At 35.4% G+C, this 24,957-nt stretch overlaps 1 protein-coding gene across 2 annotated transcripts in view; it reads left to right on the forward strand.

The window, feature by feature from the left end:
* Window positions 1-24,957, forward strand: part of pik3c2a (phosphatidylinositol-4-phosphate 3-kinase, catalytic subunit type 2 alpha) — a 62,279-nt gene that overhangs the window by 19,505 nt on the left and 17,817 nt on the right. The window contains exons 3-15 of one of the 2 annotated variants that reach the window (XM_028449135.1): window positions 2,410-2,504; window positions 4,277-4,437; window positions 10,909-11,029; window positions 12,606-12,717; window positions 12,849-12,928; window positions 13,050-13,113; window positions 14,468-14,614; window positions 14,717-14,750; window positions 16,919-17,159; window positions 20,586-20,708; window positions 20,793-20,960; window positions 22,578-22,689; window positions 23,440-23,582. In XM_028449135.1, coding sequence (XP_028304936.1) covers window positions 2,410-2,504; window positions 4,277-4,437; window positions 10,909-11,029; window positions 12,606-12,717; window positions 12,849-12,928; window positions 13,050-13,113; window positions 14,468-14,614; window positions 14,717-14,750; window positions 16,919-17,159; window positions 20,586-20,708; window positions 20,793-20,960; window positions 22,578-22,689; window positions 23,440-23,582 — 1,601 coding nt within the window. The remainder of the gene's footprint in view (window positions 1-2,409; window positions 2,505-4,276; window positions 4,438-10,908; window positions 11,030-12,605; window positions 12,718-12,848; window positions 12,929-13,049; window positions 13,114-14,467; window positions 14,615-14,716; window positions 14,751-16,918; window positions 17,160-20,585; window positions 20,709-20,792; window positions 20,961-22,577; window positions 22,690-23,439; window positions 23,583-24,957) is intronic. The other variant, XM_028449136.1, reaches the window with a different exon arrangement.

Genomic DNA, 24,957 nt, shown 5'->3' on the forward strand with positions numbered 1-24,957 from the left:
GGAATCACTCAGTCATTCCTGTGGGGGCTGTCTCAGGATTGTGTCTGTCTGTGTGTGTGGCGCACAATTATGTGTGTACAATAACAAGACAGATTTAGAGCTCTGGTTTTGTTGAATCTTTGTCAGTTGTATCAATCTTTAAAAACTAATGTTACCTCTATTTTTTTGTGTACATGGTAGTTGTAAAGTCAAACCTTTAATTAATGTTTGAATTGAATTATAATCAATCTTTACTGTTGCTGAGGTCTTGTTTCATTTAAAAACATTTGTAGCCCTGAGTTGGATTTAGTCCAACAATTTAACACGAATAACTAACCAGCCTTAAGCAATCTCTGCCCTTTGATGCTTCTGTAACAGTTTATGATAAAATATTGGATTAAAATTATTTGCACTTGTCTTGAATTCTGTTTTTAACTGCCGGAACCTTTATTAAACCTTGAATGTATCCTTTAGTTTGTTACACAGTCTTTGGAAACATTGTATTTGTCAATTGAAAAGTTTTTTTTTTCTTCTGCAGCTCTTTTGTCATGGAACTCCTCCTAGGCTAAATGTAGCACTAATGACACGTATGTCATCTAATAGGGGCAATGTCAAGGATGTGAAATCAACCTTTTTTGGAGCCAAAATGTCAAGGTCAAGGTCGCGTCAAGGGTCAAAAACCAAAAAGTTCCATATTTCTATGAATATTTATTGTACAAGTTTGCTTACATTTATGAAAAGCTTATCTCAAGTGGAGTATTTTAATTATTTGGACCAAAGTTGTATGACCTACCAATTAAAAGGTCGGTAGGGGTCAAAGTTCCTGACGTCACAAAAAATTTAATAAATACTTTTTCCCTGTAACTTGACCACAAATTGAGATACAGTGCTCAGACTGGTACCATTGAACAACATTTAATTTCAATGTGTGACCTTGACCTTTGCTCAAGGTCATATTTAAAGTCAAGGTCAGTCTTCTGTTTCTCCTGCATTATTACTTTCATTTTAATTAGTAAAAAGAACAAACTTGTTGACAACCTGTATCTGGATTTGTTATTTTTTGCCAATTTTTTCAATTGCCAAATACTGTACGTATTTGCCTTATGAATACAGGTATTGCCTAGTCTTTTGTTTAAAATTGTCAGTTCAATCAGTCTTTGATTAGTTCTTTCTTTATTGTGCCCATTGCAACTTAACAACAAGACTTGTTTACATTTCACTTACAACCTACATCCTGCACTTGTGTCTAGTCTTTTTTTCCGTAAACAATGCAAAGCGTAACGTTTCTCAGAATAGAGTTAAAAATCAATAACTTTGGCCCACTGGTGCGTCAGTTGATGACCTCGCTGCTTAGCTGAAAGGACTGAATAAATATCCTAGCAAGCGTGGGTTTTCCCTTGGGTATTCCCAGGTTTTCAGATTCATCCCATAGACGTGATGTGGAGGCAGGAGTAAATGAACAGAACAAACAGAAAGTTGTCAACACACAAAAAAACATTTAAGGAGAGAACATTGTGTAATCAACTTCCTCCTGACCTACTCTGTGTTATTTTGTCATCAAGAGCCAGTTAAGTTTAAGACATTTTCAATTACCCATGTTTAATTACAATAACAGTGACCAGCATTTTTTCCAATTACAATTAATTTTTATCCCCATAAAGTTAATTACAATTATGTTCTGAATTACTAAAGTTCAATTACAATTAATGACAATTACTGAGCTCTTGTGTTAGCTTTCTGTTAGCATCTGGTATGATAACGGGTCCTAAATCAGCTGTAAAATACACTTAAAACAAATATTTATCTTCTAATTTATTTTCTATCCATTGGTTACCTTTTTAGATTTCCTAATCAATGAAAATATAGGTGTTACTTACTCAATTATAATTTAATTACGATTACAACAGCAACATATTTTAAAAATTGCAATTATAATTATGCCATAATTGTAATTAATTATCAAGTACACAATTACAATTATAATTGACCCCAACCCTGTATGACACTGACCATCATTAACCTTAAACAGGAAACAAGCCCAGGGCTCTGCTTTCCAAAGTAAAGAAAGACATAATTTCCAAAATAATTATTCAGTGTTTTACATATATTTTAATTTTTATTGACAATAATAATTCAAACTGGTTTCTATGTACCCTGAGGCTTTAGTAAATAATGATATGTGTACAGTTTCTTGGCTACGTCAATGTTATAAGAGAGTTAGTGATGTTTACACAGATTAAGGGACCGGTAACAAATTGCCGACATGCAGAAACCTGTTAAATCTTCCTTCTCTTAAATAGAAAACTTGATGTCCCCTTTCTGAAAGTCACAAAACCTTATTTTAGAATTAGGCTGTCCTGTTTCTCCTCCAAGAAGGTTTACCATTCTAATATTGTTTGCCTGATGTATGTGACTGCTTTGCCTCGGCAGGACAAAGGAAAAGGAAAAGGATTGAAGAATGCTGCCTTAGAGGAACAGAACGCTCAGAATTTGGAGATCGTGGCCTTCTGTGAAGACGTAACTATGTAAGAGCCTTTCAGCTGGCACAAAGCTGTTTGTTATTGACATTCTTTGTAATATTGCTTGACAAAGTGTTAAAGAATTTAACAGACATTCTTAACAAGTGTGAACCTCTAATGTTGTTTCGGGGTTTGTCTAAGATACAGTATATCTAAAGACTTTGAACTTTGTTTGTAATGTGGGATTTGCAAGAAAGTAGTGCATTTATTTTAAATGAATTAATTGAAATTAAGTGATCTAAATAAAAAGGGATACCACTTTAATATTAAACTTCATATACATACTTGCATATACTATACATATTATTAAACATGCATATTGATATGTTGGATAACGACGATTAGGTTACCCTCGAATCCTCTTGACCTTGCAATTCTAGAAAGATGCACATTGCTGTGACGTGCTTGATGCCATGCACATGAAACTTTCTTTTCTGGTGTTTTTGTGGAGGTTTTTGGGTGGAGTGATGATGAAATTACTCAAGGGATTTTACTTGCATTATCAAGCTGCAGTTGACGCCCCGTCGTCACTGCTGTGCGTGCTTGTCGATCAACAAAATGCTTGACATAGCTTGCATTAAGCAGTAAGTTGATCAGTCGCTTATTAATGATACATTTCTAATAGCAGCATTTATGAAACAAAGTTCGCTAAGGAAAAAGTACATTTGGTCATAATGTAAAGGCTATTTCATGTACCAGAGGGTGAAAATGTACATTTTACAACACATTTGTTTTTCAACTTGTGAATTCAGTCAGTGAAATGTTTATTATTGTCTTTCCACCAGAAGTGTAAAAAGCACTGATATCTACTCAAGTAGAAATACTGTACTCAAGTACAAGTAAGTCATACATAAAGTATTCAAGTACAAGTAAAAAGTAGCTCAATTAAATAGCTATGAAAGTAAAAGTTACTAGTTACTTTCAACCCCCGTGTATATTTTTGGTAATAAATCTTGCCACGGTTCCCTTACATACAATAAACATCTCATGTATATATTTAAAAAGGAAGAGACCAATTCTTGCACAATTGGAACTTAATTTATTTTCCACAAAGGTATTTGTATAAAATAAAAGGTTTGTCAAAATGTACAGTTGATTTTAAATAAAATAACACCAATAAATTAAATTCAAAATAAAAAAATAAAAAAAATTGTCAAGCTCCAATTATATCTACATTTATGAACTCTAACACTGAGAAAATAACCAGCATTCAATGCTGTTTTGGTGCGGTGCATTACATTTAATCTGATTGGTCGGCTATGACGGATGCATTTTGTTGTTGTCTGGTCATTTAATTTTTTGTAGTTTCACAATGTATGTTGATCATTTAGAAGAAAAAAAAAAACATTATTATTTACTCAGTAACAGTCTGGTGTAGAAATGTCACCAATTACTTCTTTTAAAATGTACTTAAGTACAAGTAAAATAACTGATTTTGAAATATACTCAAAAAAGTACAAGTACCCATAAAAGCAACTCAATTACAGTAACATGAATACTTGTAATCCGTTACTTACACCTCTGCTTCCCAGTAATATGTTGAATAAATCTATCCATTCCAGCCTGTTTACAACCCTATCAATCTGAAAATAAATGACAGGGTTGTTGAATAACTTGCTTCTCTATCAGTCTTCTCTATTCAGTGGTTTCTTCTAAGTTCCCTAAATTCGTGAGCCTGGCTAGCGTCCATCTCCCTGCTATGTTTTAACTGGCCAAGTGAAGGATAAAGTATGAAAAAACACAGTATTGACTTTGATTCTGCTGTTCTCTCCCACCAGTCTGCGCTCCAAATTTCCTCACAGTGAAATCTCAACCAACCCTGGCTACGTTCTCAGCCCCGTCATTGCACAGAGGGATGCTGGAGGCGACAACAGCTGCTCCGTCAAGGTTTCTATTGAAATACCTGAGTCTCAGCAGCCGGTAACCTTTACCTGTGATGGTAAGCATGAAGTCGATCCGCTTCACACGAGTGTTTAATGAAGAAAAACACCTCAGATAATGTACTGGCATATTAGAGTCAGGGTTGGGGTCAATTATGATTGCATTTGCGTAATTGATAATTAATTACAATTATGTCATAATTGTAATACTATTTTTAAAAACCTGTTGATATCGTAATTGTAATTAAGTTGAAATAATTGACTTTGCAATTGGAATTGCATTGAAAATTCTATAAAAGTTGTTAATTGTAATTTAATGCAGAACTGGGGAACCATGTTACAGTTTTATGTACAGTTTAACACATAAGTAGTTAACTCTTATGAATATATGTTTCATATCAAGCTTTCCCACATTTTTCAATTTAAAAAAAATTTAAATCTCGGGGTATACTGACACGAAAAAGGCTCAGATCTCCACACCAAAAGTATTAAAACCTATATTTTCATTGATTAGGAAGCCTAACAAGTAGGGCTGGGCGATATGGCCTTTTATAAATACCGCGATATTTTTAGGCCATGTCACGATACACGATATATATCTCGATATTTTGCATTACCCTTGAATTAACACTTTGATGCACAAAATCACACCAGTATGATGATTCTATATGTCTACATTAAAACATTCTTGATCATACCGCATTAATATATGCCAATTTTAAACTTTCATGCAAAAAAGGGGATATCACAACTAAGTCAAAGTTGACATAACTGTATTTATTAAACAGTGAGTGGCTTAAACATAAAATTGTCAACAGAAAGTGCACGTTCTGTGCAAAATTGTCACAGAGACATTTCAAAACAAGACATTAGGGCAGGATGCAACTCACATGGCATTTCAAAACACAAAATTAAAGTGCACTTTTTGTACATAATGCCACTACAATATTTTAAAACAAATAGTGCCCTTTTGTGCATGTTGTCATTAAGATGACATTTCAAAACAACACTAAATTTAAGTGCACCTTTTGTGCATAATGCCACTAAGATATTTAAAAAAAAAAAAAAAAAAAAAAAAAATCAAAAAAAAAAAAGTCCGCGAGTTTAACGGTATGGTCATTTTCAACACCGCACAGACTACAAGCTGCGATATATCGAGTATATTCGATATATCGCCCAGCCCTACTAACAAGGTAACCAATAGATAGGAAAGAAATTAGAAGATAGAAATTTGTTTTTAGTGTATTTTATTATCATTAGAGATGCTAACAGGAAGCTAGTTTTAAGTGTATTTTACAGCTGATTTAGGACCCGCTATCATGCTAACTGAAAGCTAACACTAGAGGAAGGTTAACTTTTATTAGATTATTTATTTTAGGCTCAGTAATTGTGATTAATTGTAATTGAACTAAAGTAAATGAGAACGTATTTGGAATGGACTTTCTGAGGATAAAAATCTATTGTAATTGACTTGTAATTGAACATGGGTATTTGAAAACGTAATTGTAACTGAAAAATGTAATTGACCCCAACCCTGATTAAAGTAAAAAAGAATCAACATTCCTACCTAAACCACTGGGACTGATGTGGGACTTGTGTATTTCAGGATGAGCAAACATCTGCTCTGTTTGTATTTGTGCAGATCTATTTGTGTGCTAGCATTAGGTGTTATTCTCCAATGCATATTTTCTAAAATGCCGTATTGGTAAGATTGTCTTAATTCTTTCAGTTGTGTATTTTTGTTTTGTTTTTGCACTGTCGTTAACCTCCTTATCTCTAACCCCAGAAAAACATTTAATCTTCAAATCAAATATGTAATCTTTATTCTATTGTCTAATTTCCTTTAAAAAGTTTATCCCAGCTTCCCCTTCCTGCTTGTGTCTGATGATGTATCTCTTTAGTTTTCTCTATGCAGGTCACTTCCAGGTTACCTCTGCTACTTCCCTGTTGGGGTTCTTCTCCTTTGATTCCTCTGTTTCTCCTATAGTGGGAATATGTAGACCCAAATAATTTGCAGCTTGTGTTCTTGAGATCAGACATGAATCATTGTTGGAACAATACATCCTCAGATGTACCCAAACAGTGAAGAGGAAGATATTTTCTCTTTAATGTATTCATTGTTTTCCCTCTTGAATGTTCGACTCATTTGCTTCATTTTGGTAAACACATCAGTGCCATATGCAAAGCTCGCCACCCACTTGGCGTCCCCAAACATTATAGGAAGAGGATGCAAATGCTCCGTCAAATACTAAAACTTTGCAGCAAACTTCATAAAGTCTCATTAGCGTTTTCCCACGAGACGGCCAGCAGATGTGTGTGTGAAGCAGTAGCTGTTGATGCACTGTCACTCTCATGACAAAGAGTTTCAAACAGTCTGAGGCTCATTGGCTGGAGTTAAATGAAATGTATCATCTTCATAGCCTCTTAAATCAGGGCTTTTGTGATTTAGCCACAACTAGAGAATGATAAATAATGATGAAAGTGGGAAAAGCTACTGTTACCCTCTGTTACTGTATCCATTCAGTTGTTTTCTATACCTATTTATCCCTCTGTCTCAGTTTACCCGGGCAACTGAAAAAAGATAAATTCATGTATTGTATAGACTCTAATGGACCTTTTTCTTTTCTTTTTTTAAAAAAATTTTTGGACATGTTGATTTTTGCATATTTACAGATCTAATATTTAAGCATGTTTTAAAAAATTTTCTGTTGCACTTAAAGTCTAAATGCTAAAATGGTTTGGTGTCTTTTGGATTACAGTTTTATTCCTTGGCCAGTTGCTATCCGCCAACAGCGTTTGTTCACAACTTTCAAAAAGGGATCAGTGTCAAACATAAAATGCATATTACCGTAGTCTTTTTATGCTAATTGTTTTGATTTCATCATGATACATGTTTGTTTTTTATTTATTTTTACATTGTTGTTGAGTTTGAATGTAATTGGTCATAGTTTACGTAGGGACCGGCTTTTGTCATCTGGATTACAGCGTGACTGCATGAAGAATGACATCCAGGAAGGTTAGTGAGTGAGAGTTCAGCAGTGGAAGGAGTCACAGGTTGCTGAGCTGACGGAGTCTTGCATGAAAATAGTTTATGCTCTTGTACAATGAGTGTAGCCGTTGGCCTTCAGGGAATTATCTCTACAATCTGTTTTCTACCACTGGTATGACTTGGCTTTCAGGACTGTAAGATAACGGTTTTCAGTGTGTTTTGACTTGTTGATGCAGCTTAAATCTCTGCACAGAGTCATTGTGGTAAGATGATTCCTCTGCACATGTATTGATGTTTGTGGCCAATAGCCAACAAGTGTTGAGGGGCTCCTGACTTCATTTTGTCTTACAGCCAACTAATCTACCTTTTAATATACATAAAACTTGTTAATAAGATATCCTAATAATCTAAATCTATTAAATATCATATATACAGTCATTTCCAGGGTTGGGGTCTAATACAAATATAAATATGAATAATTGTTAATTACAATTATGGCATAGTTATAATTGTAATTTTAAAAAGTTGTTGCTGTTGCAATCGTAAATGAATTGTAATTGAGTTTAGATAATTGACTTTATAATTGTAATTGCCATGAAAATTCCATAAAAATTGTAACCATGTTACAGTTCTATGTACAGTTCTACACATCTGTAATTAACAAATAATTAAAATGTTTCATATCAAGCTTTCCCATATTTTACCATTTAGGAAATAGATAAAATAGAGGGGTATACTGACAAAAAAAAAAGCTCAGATTCCCACACCATAAATATTAAAACCTATATTTTCATTGATTAGGAAGCCTCACAAGGTAACTAATAGACAGGAAAGAAATTAGATGATAGATATTTGTTTTTAGTGTGTTTTATGGCTGATTTAAGACCCGTTATTATAAGAGACGCTAACGGGAAGCTAAGGTTAACATTTATTTTGTTATTTATTTCAGGCTCAGTAATTGTGATTGTAATTGGAAAAAATGCTGGTCACTAATCGTAATTAAATTGTAATTGAACATGGGTAATTGAAAACGTAATTGTAAATGACCCAAACCTTGGTAATTTCCTCTCCAATTTTTAAATTTTGGGGTTTTTTGCAATTGCACACTAGAGAAATATGTTTAATTTTATTTCATTGTTACATTTTTATTTTGTTCTATGTGTCTTTATTGAATGTAAACATTTTTTATAAGATGTACATTTTGCCTTTTAGGGTCCATGTGTGACCCTACCACCACCCTTTTCCCAACCATGTGTGAAATAGTTCCTGGCATGCAGCGGGGGAATTTTCTCTTCTTTTAACTGGTGCACCACAAAAAATGCCCTGCTGAGAAATGTATTACCAGCACAGAGTGTTTCAAAATAAAGCAGGGCTTGTCCAATTGCTCGGTTACTAGTTATCGCGCCTGTAGCACATGTGTAAAATGAATGGCTGTACAACTGCTGCCACACAACACAGTGCAGAAGACTTGGTCCAAGTGGTTTGCAAAGACATCCATTCCTGTGAAGGGTGGAGGTGTTATTGCTCTAGTGTGCAGGGCTGGGTGGTCTGTGTGAATGTCTAAGTAACCTGAGTGTGTGTCCTTAATCTCAGAACAAGGCTTTCCTCTCACAGAGGAATCGCGTCTGAACTACCTGTTAGTCGGTGTTTGTTTGTGTTCGGACTGCACCTTAAGACCTTAAGGAAGTAGCAAAACATCAGAGTCATCTGCTACATCTCAGGTTACTTTCCTAGCTCCATCTTCTCTTCCAGATATTTGGAGATAAAGCAATGTTTTCACAGCACAGTGCTGCATTTCCTTTGATTTGAAATTTAAAACCTAATTTATAACAAATGTGCAGAACATTTATTGGTTAAAAGGAAATTAGAGCTTCCTTACACCTACTAAAGAGTCTGCTCCATCACTGGCACCCTTTTAAATTCTCCTAAAATACTTTACATTCACGGTTGTGGTCAATTATAATTATAATCACAAGATTGATAATTAATTACAATTATGGCATAATTGTAATTTTTTTTAAATCTGTTGTCAAAATTGTAAGTAAATTGTAATTTCCATGAATGTTCTATAAAAATGTTAATTATAATTTAACCCTTAACTGGGGAACCATGTTACAGTTCTACACACCTGTAGTTAACAATTAATAAAATGTTTCGTATCAAGCTTTCCCACATTTTACCGTTTAAGAAAACAATTAAATCAAGGGATATACTGACCCAAAAAGGCTCAGACGCCCAAACCAAAAATATTAAAACCTACATTTTCATTGATTAGGAAGCCTCACAAGGTAGGAAAGAAATTTGATGATAGATATTTGTTTTTAGTGTATTTTATTATCATTAGAGATGCTAACACAAGAGGAAGGTTAACTTTTATTAGGTTTTTTTTTTTTATTTCAGGCTCAGTAGTTGTGATCAACTGTAATTGAACTTTAGTAATTGAGAACGTAATTGATTTGAGGATAAAAAAAAATATTTAATGGTAATTGGAAAAATTGCTGGTCAGTGGTTACTGTAATCGTAATTGAATTGTAATTGAACATGGCTTGTCCTTAATCTCTGTTCACTCTAGTGTGAGAGTTTAGGTTGTCAGACATTTCATAAGCTATAAGAAATATGCTTGAGGTTGTTCAAGGTCCATTTTTCCTTTCTACACTAACGCAGAATTTATTTAGCCGATAACAGAATTCTTATGAGTAATTTGGAAACTTCATGGCCTAATGTGGAGAGTTTTTGTCTCTGTTGCTTGGTTGGAACCGTGACAGTCATCTGTTGTTATGCTTAAAGACAAAATGGGTTAAGAAATGGACAGTTTTTGGCTTTCTTCTAAAATATAACCTGTGATAGGAAATTAGTCCAAATTTATGATGATTGTACGATACACCACAAGAGCCAGTGCCCAGAAATGTTATACCATCTGGCAACTTTTTATAACTTATTTAGAAAAGATGGGAGCTAAGGATACTGTAAATTTACGCTGATGATCCTACCACTTCTTGGGTAACTTTAATTTGTTGTTTACTCATGTTGTATCATGTATCTAATGTTTTTGTGTATGTGTACATATGCATTATTTGTTATGTATATCTCATATATCTACTGTAATTTCATGTTTGAAGTTCTGTTATTGGTTAAAATACATGGGAGAATAGCTCTGCTGGAGCTATGGGGTGGGGGAGGGGGATGTTTCACTCTTCTAAATTCATGTTTTTTTTGTTTGTGTGTATAATTGCAAAAGAAACAATAAAATATTAGGATGATTGGTTTCCCTAATGCAAGTATGTTAGTGTAATAACTACTAACTGTATCTGTATATGAGGTCGAGGTAGCCTCATCCTCTGTCCTCTTACAGCAAGTATACAGATGTGGGTGTTTTACATTCCTAATGTGTCAAACAGTGATGTTTTACCTGAGATTGTGAGATTCAATTCTGCTGGAACTATTAGTCTCTATCAAGCGTCACAACAAAATGATAAAACTTTTTCCCATTTTGGTTTTGTTGCAACAGTCTGTTAACGTATTTTCCTTCTCTCTCCTACAGTGAGCTCCCCAGTCGAGCTGTTGATCAGTCAGACTCTCTGCTGGGTTCACGATGACCTGGACCAGGTGGACTTTTCCAGCTACTTGCTCAAAGTGTGCGGACGGGAGGAAGTGCTGCAAAAGTACGTCTGGCGAAGCCGTTAATTTCTTCTTCTCCCATAAAGGCCCTTCATGTCCAAATGTTCATGACTGCCTATGGATACAGTGTATGCGGATACACCATTGTTTTTCAACCTTGGGGTCTTCTGAAATGTTGTTTAGTAATTGGTAAAAAATAAAACTTAGGTAAAAACGAATTAAAATTAAATTTTTTATTGTTATTTTTCAAATACACATCACACACTAAGTATGAAATAACTGTATCCTATACTGAGGGCTTAGGGATGTCTTGATACAACTTTTTCACTTCCGATACAATACCGATATTGCAGCCTTGAGTATTGGCCGATAGAGATATCGATCTGATATGATATCAGCATGAATCATACATACTTTTATTACTTATTTTGTAGTGTGGAATGTTAGAAAAGGCTTGCTTAAGTGATGTTACTCAAATAGAGATCAATAGTCAACAATTCAAGTTCACTTTAGTTATTTGTTTCTGTCATTATAAGGTGGGATCAACTGAGGGCGTGGACAAAAACAACAAAAACTTATCATAGAATTTAGATGCAGTCTAAAATCCAATATTCGTTTTCTGGCTGATATCGGACCGATATCCGATATCAATTTCGGATCAGGACACCCCTACTTCAGCTTTCTCAAATATGAATCTAGTTAAAATAAAATGCAGTATAAAAATATCTGCGGTGGTGCACTTTGTGTCCTAATTCTGGTGACTCTTTAATTGTAACACACTTTAATAAACATAATCAAAAAGTAATTCTAGGGGGAAAAATTGTCTCGGGGGTCGCTGGACATTCGCGATATCCAAATGGGTTTACGACCCAAAAAATGTTGGGAACCTCTGGGATACACTGTAAATATATTGCACAATTTATATACTATATTGTACCACAGCATCATGTTAGTTTCATTACTTATGTGTTGTTACATAATCAGATATGATCGTTTTCTAAAGCTTTTCTAAAGTTGGCAATTTTTAAATTTAAATAATTACTGATGGAGTCGACACTATAAAACCATCATATTATGTCTATTAGTTGCTTTCATTTGTCGTGTCTTTGCTTTGTCAGCATTGATTGTAAAAGCAAAGAGACCCTAAGGTATGCGTTTCTGGAAAGCAGCCAAAAATAGGTTATATTTGCCAAGAATGTTTGCACGTAAACTGTTAACCCCGTACACGTGGACAGCTTTCTAGTTGCCAAAATGTTGCTTTGTTTCTGTTGAATTTTGAGTACCGTAATAAAAATAACAAGGGTTTTAAATAAAGACATTTGTTGTATTTATATTATCCATATGCAATATATATAATGCAATTTATTAAAGAAACATTCAAAACAGGAACATTTTGAAATGATCAATGTTGGTAACTATTCAGACAACTACAGTATATCAATGCAAGATAAAATATAGTATACTGTTTTAGCATATTCTCTTCTGGTGGTACTGATAGTATTTTAGAAAGACATCAATAGGGTGTATGAATAAACTCTCAGTCTATGCAAACATTTTTAACATCATTAGGTCATATTTTTAACTGGGTATGCATTTTTTGTCTGTCACCCTGTACCGCAGTAAACACAGCCTTGGCAGCCATGAGTACGTCCAGAACTGCAGGAAGTGGGAGAATGAGATCACTTTACAACTTCTCTCCTATTCAACGATGAGAAGAGACTTGGCACGGAGTGTAAGTTGTTTCTGAGAACGGGCACAAGACAAGATTTATGGAAAATCTGCTTTGTCACTTTGATTTGCACAGCTATTGTCATTTAAGGGATGATTTTTGGCCGACATTTATCGAGTGTTGTCGTCTTTTAGGAGGAAGATGACAACTCTCGAATAGACTTGGAGAAGCATCTGAGGGAGGTGGAGAGGCCTTTTAAGGAAAATGTCACCAGGTATAAGTAAAAAAGAAAAAAGTCTTTTCACTTTAATAAAACATTTTCTGTGTAGAATGTTCTGAACTTTTAAAGTTATGTCTTCAACCAAGGTCCAAACATTTTATGTGTTCTTTTACAGACAAGGCCTGGCTGACTATTTGGAGGGCTATCACAATCAAGTCAATATCTGTCTTCAAAATGAGGTACATGGAGTTTCTGTACACCTCAACACACCTGATTGTAAAAGGTGTGCTAAGTGGTGACACATTTAGTGGGTGCTTTATTTTGAAATCTGAAGGAGCCACTTTGTTCAGAGGAGAGCAAGGTCACTGTTTTGGGAGAGAGTTCTAGCAGCTCACATAAAGTCAGACCTTTTGAGTCCAACTTTTAACATCCATTTGTTAATGTTCCCTCTTTAGCGCTCTGTCTGATCTATCCAACCCACTACTTTATCTATAGTTGCCTTGATCCTTGGTGATTAGCTATATCTGGTCCATACCATTTTCAAATAATGTGTTTTAAAAAAAACCCAAAAACATGCTTGATGAATAAGCTAAGAGTAAAACTTCACTCTTACTTTATAGTTTGCACCTTTACATAGATCAGTGGTTCCCAAACAGAGGTACAGGAGCACATTGCAGGGGGTTCTCGGAATGATTTAATCAATTTTAAAAATAATCGGGAAATGTTCCTTGTCAGGCTATTTTTTGGACAAATTGACCACAAACTAACAGTATTGCTCAATAAGATACTGCATTTTTTTGTAATTTATTGCAACAGCATTATTTTATGCTGTAGAGGCCATTTTATTACACTTTTGACAATAGGAGACAATAATTAGCTACATTTTACAAAGGAGACTGTATTTACTTACTATTAAAGTAATCACATAAAAGTTGCATTGTATTTTTAAAAAATAAATAAATTCTACTTTAAATTCCACTCATTATTTTGCATTTGTAGATTAAGCCTTAGGGAACCAATGTTCGAGACAAAGGGATGTGTTAGGGGTGCTTTTTCCTCTAATAAATCTGTTGCGGTCATAATCGTAATTAAATTGTGAGTTCAGATAATTGACTTTGTTATTGTAATTGCCATGAAAATTCTGTAAAAATTGTCAATTATAATTTAAGGCAAAACTGGGGTACACATGATGTGACAAAAATGCAAAGGGGTACACGGGACAAAAAACATTGGGAACTACTGACACAGATTATAATAACAGCATGTAAAACACTTCCAATAAGTTATTAAATAATCAACAGTTTTCACTTTATAATTGCATTCATGTGATATAGGCACAAATATTTTGAGCCCCTGCAACTATCATGATGTTTTATTGAATTTAGAGGGACTGAGGGTCTTTTCTGTCTTATTTACCTCCTTCCTGTTGGCCAAACTGTATCCTCCAAAGCAGTGGTTTTGGATTAAGAACCACCTTTCTTTTCATTTCTGAATCCAAGTTAAAGTTTCACTCAACATTTATAGAAAACCATCTGATTCCTTTTTACATTTGCAGATATGTACAATATGTATGTGGTTTGTGATTGTCTGCAGAGCACCCAGTATAAGACGGTGGAGCGGGTGGTGCAGACGGTGAAGAACCTGTGCTGTGCTCTGGATGAGGTGGAGACCCAGGCCATTACGGAGGCAGTCAAAAGACTCAAACACTCTGTTAACTTACCCAGGACACACTCTCCAAAGGTAGGCCCGTGACACGGTTTCTAAATGTATCTGCCAAATGGGTTGATTAGTACTGTGTGTTTATGATATGATATAAGAATGTATAATGGTTTTGTTTTGCAGATGGGCTCCAGATTGTCTGGTCAGTCTTCAACTGGTAAGCTAGAGTTAATGCTTGAATTTTTAAATAGACATGTCCTACACTCTTCAACCTGTGGTTCTCAAACCATTCTAACCCAATGTAGTGCAACATCTTTTCCAGATCATTTTTACTTAAACCTTTATGAAATGATTTTCAATAGATTACGTAATACGTCTTTTTTTACATCTCCCCATGGGTGAGACTAATAAAAAGGTATGTAAGGGAGGGCCAAATACTGCATGTTTTTAACTAGAGGAGTCAGTCAACGCTGACCTTCTACTAAGTAAGTAAAAGTTTATTTGTATAGCACTTTTCAAGAGCAGAAATGTCACAAAGTGCTTCACAGTCAGTACTGTTTCAATAGCCAGTCTCAGTATTATTTCATTGAAATATCCACACCTCACACTCGTGCATTATTTAAAATTTGAGGACGTTAAATAATACAATAGCATATCCCCAGGATGCTGTTGCATCCTGGGGATATGCTGATCGACGTATACATCCTGATCGACGTATAAAATGCCGTCGATCAGGGGAGATTTTTGCTGACTCTGAAGCTGCGTTGACATTTTTTAGTTTTTTTTTACGATGACAGGAGGGTTAATCATTAATGGGACATCACTGGATCAATGCTTTATGGCTGCCTTCTTTACTTTGTTTGTTTTCTGCACTTTGAATATTTCCACACTTCAGGATGCTCTATTCATATTATTAACCTTTCAAATACGTGCCTACATTTTTGGATACCCATAAGATACCAGTCAAAAAGTCATTTTGAATTCACAACATTAAAACATCTGGTGCATTTTTAGTAGTTAGTAGTTCTGCTGCTGGTCACCCATAGTGTTTGTAGCATTACTGCTTCAACTATAGCAGCAATCATTACCCATCATTATGCTGTTTGTTTTATTTCATGCGATTTCAAGATTTAATTTAACCACATTTGTGTTTTAGAGACAACAGAGGCTTTAATGGCTCCATAAATGGGACACTGCTGCTCCAGTGTGTGAATCTAAGATTAGTGTTTCTGTTGGTCACACTAATAAAAAGACCAATAATTGAACAAACCTTTCCTTTATCTTATTCTTGAAGTTTTGCTTATTTTTCACTGGAAATAAGCCAAAAATAGTTAAAGTTGTGCCTTTTGCTGCACTTATTTGGTAGATGCATCAAAGTAAAGAAGATGTTACAGTCAGAATATGAAGTATTGACACGCATGTGTGAATGAAGGCAGCCTGAAAGAAAGGAGGCTGTCTAGAAGTCACGGAACATGGAGTTTTCACGCTTGTAAATGTCATTGAACTCCGTGAAAATGATAAAGTTCACTTTTATTTTTAAACACCTTTGTTGATAAACAATATAACAGGTTGATTTGATCACATCATTGATCAGATTATTATTGCAGTGTGACTGAGTCACAGTTAAAATCTCTCTCTTTGATCAGAGCTTCATCAGCATCATTGTCTTCATCATCATCATCATCATCGCTGTAAAGCGTGACTGAGTTAGATGCTGGAGATACGAGGAAATAACGCGGCAGCAGAGCGTCCTGCTTTAATACAGAGGGAAGTTTGCAGTGAAACAGAACTATTAACTTCCATAATACGCAGTATTAAATATCAATAGTTTAAAGCAACCTGAGCTGAGCCTCATTAAAATGTGTGGGAACAGTTTGTGTTTTATCCTCATCTACATATGACAGCTTGTTTCACTCTGTAGTGGATCAAACTGTGACTTTATGTTGGACATATTATGAAAATAGTTGAATCACTGTGACCAACGTGGACAGAAGTCTGTGTCTGTCACAGTTTTAATTAACGAGTTCATGTGGCTTCAAATGTAACTAAGTCCATATTTCTAGTGCAATATAATGTATATAATTTATATATAAGTAAAAGGGGGAGAATAGCACACAGCCAAAAACACGGCTTTTCTGACTTACGCGCATGGGAGAATAGAGCCCTTAGTTTGTAGCGTGAAGTTTTAAAGTAGGTCATGGTGGCTTGAATTCATCATTTTAAAATCATTAACTGTGTAACACATTGTTTGGGCTTGAGTTATGACTACCCATCATATTCACGAAATGCACAAAGATTAAATTAACGGTATCCTACTTGCAGACTGCTTAGAGACTGTTACAGATTGAGGATAAAGTTGCTTATTGGTGATTCTTTTCTGATCAGAAGTCCACAATCCTGTGGAGGAAAGCATGGCCTTGTTGACGCAGGCGGTCTACGACCTAGCAAAGCTGTACCTGCGCTCGTTCTGTTCACCAGCCCCCTCCTTCAGCTCCATTCACCATCCCCAGGATGCAGAGGGCCAAAGTGTGGAGGCGACGGGCAGCAAAGAGGCTTCAGGGGCCACGGACCACCTTCAGTTCACTCTGTTTGCCTTGCACGGCATCCCGGCCAACTGGGTCAGCAGGTAAGACAGCTCTGTAGAAGGTTCTAGTGTGACTTTGTTCTACCGTTGGATGTGTAAATGGCTCTAGGAATAAGGCAGTTCTGCATGAAAACAGCCAAAATGTACTATAATTGTTACTTAATGAAGTTTTCCTCTGTCCTCTACACCAGTGGTTCTCAAACTTTTTAGGCTCAAGTACCCCCTTTCTCTTATTTCTGAATCCAAGTACCCCCTGTTGTCCGACTACAACATTTTGCTTAGAAAACTATTTAAAAACAACAACAGAGCATAATGATGGACTGAATGAGTGATAACACACATTTTAAAGAATCTCATTGTGTAAATAAGTGGAAAGAAACAGTATTTATTGCAGTGGTTCCCAAACTGTTGTTTGGATCGTGACCCCATTTTGATATCAAGAATTTCTGGTGACATCAAAGACACTTTTTTTTCTAGAAATAGTTTTTCGATCATGTTTGAGCTCAGATTTTTTTTTTGCTGCATTTTAGTTGAACTAAATTTATATTTCACAAAGTGAAAGTATAGAAATACAGTTGTTTACGATTGTGTGTTGTTTTAATTAAAAAAAAATAAATAAATAATAATTAAAAAATTAAAAAAATCTATTTTAATTATTCAGAAATAGCCGACCCCATTCAAACTTCAGGCGACCCCACGTGAGGTCCCTACCCCGAGGTTGAAAAACATTGATTTAGTGGCTTTTGAATAGATTTATTTCTATAGTTTTTTTTTTTTTATCATTTTCCGTCATCTCGCGCCTGGGGGGGAACCAAGACTAACACTTTATTTGTTAATTTTCTACTCTCTCTCTCTCTCTCTCTCTCAAGTACCCCCTGTAGTGCCATCGTGTACCCCTGTGGTTACACGTACCCTCATTTGAGAAACCCTGCCCTGCACGTTTGTCTTTCTTTAAATCAAAGGGTTGAATATTAAAAAATAAGGCAGCAAAGATTATTTCAGGATTGCTTTTGTTGTGTTTTTAATGAGCTTGCATTATAATTAGCAGCGCTAATTCATGCAAATAATAACGAGCGCATAAATGGACCTTGATCTGTGGATTATTGCGACTCTGCCTTATTACAGGGCGTCTCATGCTGGTCGAGTTATGCAGAAAGTTTTGATTTCTTGTACAGCAGTGAACGGCTCTTGCGATGCTCCCTGTTTTTTATTTTTCCAGTTGTCGAGTTTCATCCTGGCTTTATTTCCTCTGTGCGTCTGGATCAAGACAGATGTTCCATTTTCAGCCCCCATGGTCTGAAAATGCTTTAAAAACATGAAATATTATTTAAAGCACGGAAGGGTTGGGATCAATTAGACTTTTCAATGACATCTTTCATTATTCATGTTCAATTACAACTTAATTATGATAAACATGAAAGGCATTTTTTCCCCTGAAAGTCAATTTAAATTACGTTCTTAATTAAATTACAATTATTGAGCTTTTAATAAATAACAACATAGAACTTAACCTTACTGTTGTGTTAGCTTTCTGTTAGCATCTCTACTGATAACGGGTCAGTCAGACCCATGTCTTAAATAAGCTGTAAAATACACTAAAAAATATTATATATCATCTATATTGTTCCTTATCCATGAAAATATTGGTATTAATATTTTTGGTTTGGGAGTCTGAGCCTTTTGTTTGTCAGTAAACCCCTAGATTTAGAAAAGATAATAAATAAAATGGTAAAATGATCCTGAAGAGAAGTGACAGGTAGTGGGAAAAGTTGATATGAAACATATTTTAATGATTTACTAAGTCTGTGTAAGAAATAGAACTGTAATTATTCCGCAATTTTGCATTTAATTAAATTGTAATTGACAGTTTTTATAGAATTTTCATTACAAAGTCAAAGTTATCTGAACTCAATTACATTTCACAATCAGAATTCCTTTATTAATCCCAGGGGGAAATTGTTTATGTTACAGCCACTTCAGAAAAATCACAAATAAAAGAATAAAATGTTTAACAAAGATGAAAGAAAGAATAAATATTAAATAAGTGTATAATTAAGTAAAAGACTGTTAAACATAAGGATTAGATACACACACATTACAGTAGTAAAAAATAAAGTAAGATTAATAATAAATATATACAAATATGATGGATATTTACAAATATAATACAAAATATACAGATATTTACAATTATGATTACAGCAGCAACAGATTTTTAAAATTGCACTTATAATTATGCAATAATTGTAATTCATTATCAATTAGCCGATTACAATTGTAATTGACCCCAACCCTGATTGATTGATTGATTACATTTAGCTTTGTTATATTATATAAATGTTCAGTTTAGGGTCAGTATTTAAAATCAGTCATTGCTTAAAAATGTGAAACATCCTGACAGATGGATTAATGTGCTTTTCAGAGTTGACTTCATAATGCTTCTCCGCTCTCCTTCCAAGGTAATTCTCCTCCAGCTGCTATTATAAGCGTCGTTCTAGTGACAGTCCTTCTGACGGGCCTCCAAAATTACCTCGCTGTACACATCCCACAAGGCTACAGAAAGTTTAGAATATCTCTAAACTGATTAGAGGGTTTAAACGTCTGCCGTTATGTGATGTTACGCTAATGCTGCTTGTTTGAAGCCTTTGAGTGTGAGGCATTGTTGTGGTTTGTTGTTGCGTGCCCTCCATCTGGAGCCTCAGTGGATGCCACAGGATTGCCAACATATTGAAGCCCTTCAACTAGCGGCGAACACGCCAACACAGATGGCAGTGAGTCAAAGTGGATGGAGTAGTAGTGAGAGAACAATTCCATTCACATTTTCAGTGCTTTTAAATATTGTTAAGCAATAAATGCTTTATTCCTTTTTGCTGCTTAATCAAATTTGAATCTTTATCAGGATTTTGGTTGCCATTAATAAATTAACCTGATTGTCGGCAATATTTACAGTTAAAATGTGGGCTCTGCTGCATATCAAATCAGGCACTCTTTAACCATTGGTCAGCGCCAGATTTGGATAATTTGGTGGATTGATGAGACCTGTGAGCTGTATTTGTTTCCAATGAATTGCATTTCATGAAAACACTCTTAAATAGTGTATTTATTCAGTTAACCCTTGGTACTTTTTAAATTCTTGGGTTATATTCTTTTTTTTTGGTATAATTTTTATTTAAAGTTTAATTTTGCGCTGTAAACTGTTCATATATTTTTTTTAAAAGTAGTGCACAAAAAAATACAGATTTTTTACAACAGGATTAATAATTGTGATTATCGTTTTGGCCATAAACATGCAGCCCTAATACACATATGCCTTATGAAAGAAGTGAATACATAATTATGACTGTATATTATTATTGGTTCTCGTGGTTTTAGATGTAATGAACTGTGGATCTCGGCCCAAACCCTTTGGTCCACGCACAGTCATAAACACACAGTCATTATTTTGTTGTACTGTTGTTGTGGTTTCAGCTACGAGAAGTACTTCCTCATGTGTTCCCTCACACACAACGGGAAGAACCTGTTCAAACCCGTCCAGTCCAAGAGAGTCGGCACGTACAAAAGCTTCTTCTACCACATCAAATTGGACGAATTGTACGTGTTTTCCTTTCATTCCTCACATCGTGCAACACATTGACTGTTTGTAATATTCCTTAACTTTGCTTTCTGCTCTCCAAGGATCAGCTTTCCCATCGCTGTGGCTGTGCTCCCTCTGGAGTCCGTCCTGGGCCTCACTCTGTTCGGGGTCCTGAACCAGAACGCCAGCGGTTCTCCAGATTCCAACAAACAGAGGAAAGGTCCAGAGCTGCTGGGCAAAGTGTCCATGCCGCTCTTTGACTTCAGACGGTGAGGAGAAGAAGTTTCTAATGTGTTTAGTGTCGACCAGGGTTGCAGTCAATTATATTTTTTGGTTACAATTATGTTTTCAATTACCCATGTTCAATTACAATTACAGTTACTAGCATTTTTCCAACTAGAATTAAATTACAATTATTTTTTATCCTCAGAAAGTCAATTACAATTACGTTCTCAATTGCTTAAGTTCAATTACAATTAATCACAATTACTAAGCCTGAAATAAATAACCTAATGATAGTTAACCTTTCTCTTGTGTTAACTTTCTGTTAGCATCTCAGGTCCTAAATCAGCTGTAAAATTCTGATATCACTTTAGTTTAGGGAACACCTATTAACCATTAATTAGTTGCTTATTAGCATTAATAACATATTGTCTCTTAATTAGACATCGAGTACTTATTAATGCCTTATTCTTATTAATGCCTCATTATATACTTAATGGCAGTCTCAGTCCAAACAGGGTTAGGATTAGGTTTAGGATTAGGGTTAACTTTAACCCTAACCCGAGCATGTTGAGCTCATAATTCATATCCAGCTACATCCTTACTTACTCCTAATAAGTAATAATTCTGAGGTTATTCAGGAAAAACTCTTTATGTGTACTGGTTGTATAATAAGGCATCAATAAGTACTTAATAATGACTAAGTGTCAATATATTACTAATTTGCATGCTAATAAGAAACTAATTAATGGTTAATAGTTGTTCCCTAAACTAAAGTGTTACCAAAATTCATAATTTCTTTCCTATCTATTACCTTGTTCATCTTCCTAATCAATGAAAATATAGGTTTTAATATTTTTGGTTTTTTATAGAATTTTCATGGCATACAATTACTATATCAGTTATTTAAACTCAATTACAATTTAATTCCGATTACGACAGCGACAGATTTTTAAAATTACAGTCATGATTACGCCATAATTGTAATTGATTATCAATTACGCAATTATAATTGTAATTGACCCCAACCCTGGTGTAGGCACAGATTTCCGCATTCTAGTTCTCTTCTACAAAGACAACATATCGATATCAACTCAACAGCAAATATTTCTCATTATTGGTTGACTCATTTCTTTTTCTTTACGTTTATTTGAGAGGGACAGTGCACATTGATGAGCAAATGTAAAAAAAAAATTGCATATTATAAATGTGCCAGATTTAGCAAAAACACTCATTTGCATCTGTTGTCCCTTGGCAGGTCACAAAGCAAACATTATTCACGAGGCTTAAAGTACATAAATACAATAGAATCAGTCAATCAACAATACAAAGTGCATGAATAAAAGAGTTACATTTAAAGTGCTTAAGTTAAGGTTTGTATTAAATAGCCACAGACTTTTGCATCTTTGCCTCAGTAAAAGTAATCCAATCCAACTTTATTTGTTAAGCACTTTAAAACAACCACAGCTGACCAAAGTGCTGTACAGACGAAAATAAAATACATAACAGGTCACATGAGATAAAAAAAACTGCATTAGAAATACAAAATAATGAAAAGGCATAAAACATGAGTCAAGGAATGCAGTAAAATACATAAAATTGACATCTTACTTGGTATCAAAGGCCAATGAAAAGTAAAGCAGATATTGTTGTGTGCTATGCAGGGTACTTGCCGGGGGGAGCAGGCTGCTGTGTCTGTGGACATCTGCACAGGGTACCACTGCTGGTTCCACAGGCAGCCGTAAGAGGACGCCCACTGAAAGAATCATCCTTCAGGTTGGTTATACTGCAAGGGTCGCTTCAGTTTAAGGTGGTTTACACTATGTATTCAGCCCCAGTAAAAATAAGCTGATTTCACTATTTATTTGTCATGAAGTAAAATTGCATTTTATTAATAGGTGTCCGTCTCGACGCCGAATTACACCTTATAATAGTAACATCTAAGACTGGTTTCACCCTGGACCCACATTTTCCCACGGTCATTAAATCGCGACCCACTTTTTAAAAAAAAAATCAACAAGCCACGTTTGGTTTTTCAAAAATAGTTGTTGAAAACACACACACACATATTTATAAACTTTAAAAACATAAATCTATATATTTTCCTGTGCAACTTGCATTTCACAGCATGCCTGTCAATTGAAACTTTTCTTTCAAAATAAAAGACCATACCAACATGAGAGACATTAGGTATTTATATATTTTTGACCAGCTGTCTACGACCCACCCAGTACACGTCTACGACCCACTTTTGGATCCTGACCCACCAGTTGAGAATAGCTAATCTAAGATACAATCTAGAACTTTAAATTGTGATTTATTATTTTTTGCAATTTTCTGTGCATTTCTAATACTGATATTAGTAGTGTTTCAATTAGGTTTCATTCTTAAAACTATTTATACAACTTTAAATCAGTCCTTTCTAAAGTTTCTTGGATTTACCCTGAATATATTTATGTATTCTGCCTTTTTAAAATTTTAATACAATAATAGATGAAAGAATATTCTTTTTTGTGTTGCCATCAGGTGGACTTTCCACGCTCAGCCGTGGACGTGTTATACGTTGCACCCCAGGATGAACCCAGTCCAGAGCCACACCCACCGGAGGAGCTGGATCCAGATCTCAGACGCAAGCTGGAGAGAATCTGCAGCCGAGCCTCCAACTTTGGGTACAAAAACCTTCTTATTTCTGTTTTTTTAGCAGGACATTAGACCCAAATGTGCTACAAATTAAAAGTACAGGCAAGCGAAAGTCAAAAAGTGTGAATAACCTTATAGCCAAGCACTGATTGTACAGAGTTGATTCCTTTTACAAAGCATAATAGTAGTTAAATGATCTCCATAAAGTACCAAGTATCTCAGTCCCTCCAATTTTAGAAAAATGATCGACACTCCCCAAAATAAATGGGAACTTGTGGTTTGTCTCTGCTCATAGTTACCTATCCTTTTTAATTGCAAACTGCATTTTAAAAAAATAAATAAATAAAATCCTGCAATTTGTCCCAAATAATCCCTCGAATAACAATACAAATTTTGACACAAAAATTGTCCACAAATTCTTGAACTTCTTAAGTACCAGATCAGGGAGTTACTAATATGTATGACTTATTGCTTCCAACTGAATTCTTGACATTTTTTACTCAAAATTACAACCATGAGTACAAAAATGTTTTATTTGTTCTTTTACCCCCAAAAATCTGTATTTTTCCACTTGGGACCACTTGGAATTCAACTACATTGTGTGTGGCCCCTGAAGTAAAATGTGTTTGACAACCCTGATGTGCTACATCTGCCTTCTGATGGTTCATCCCCTCCTGTATTTTCACTTGTTGCTTCCTCTTAGGCCGGCCGCCCAAATTTGAGGACTTTAGATTTAAGAAGCAATTTTAAAAGATGCCTCTGGCCTCTCGTGTCTCAGCTTCTTTTCCTCCAGCTGCTTCCAGCCTCACTAAATGCTCTTGTCTGCCTGCTGCCAGCCAAATCCCCTCTGCACGCTGCCAACATCCATGAGACCCAGCCGACTCTTTAGCACAGAGCATCCTCTCTCTGGGCTCTTAGCGCCTGCTTTCTGTCCTGTCCTGTCCATTCATCCTCTCAGCCTCTGCAGACTGGGAGGGGGAGGGGGGGTTGACATGTACTACAGCCTGTAGCATGTCAACCCTGCACTGACATACTGCATGCAGTGACGGGCTGGAATGTCATGTACAGTAGGCTTTACACGATCAGGATATTTGGGTTTAAAAAAACGATCACCGATCTGATCATATGCATTCAGGTTGTTTTTTTTTTTTTTTTGTAACGAGTTTCGGAATCTAAATGCATTCTTGTGCCTGTGAGGGAGTGGTAGAGTTGGTTATTTCCATGCAGGACCTGAACATAACATTGCACGCTTTTAAAAACGCGATGCAGACCAAGTATAAATGTGAGCTAAATCATTTAATTTAGTCCCTGAACTGGGGGGGTGGCCTGGGGCTCCTTGGCCCCCACTTTTTCTGCCAGCCTGGCTGCATCTGCGGGCCCGGGGCAGCTCTTGGGTTTGCAGTA

This window comes from Gouania willdenowi, chromosome 6 (genome assembly GCF_900634775.1).
Source record: "Gouania willdenowi chromosome 6, fGouWil2.1, whole genome shotgun sequence".
In the NCBI taxonomy this organism is placed as follows: domain Eukaryota; kingdom Metazoa; phylum Chordata; class Actinopteri; order Blenniiformes; family Gobiesocidae; genus Gouania; species Gouania willdenowi.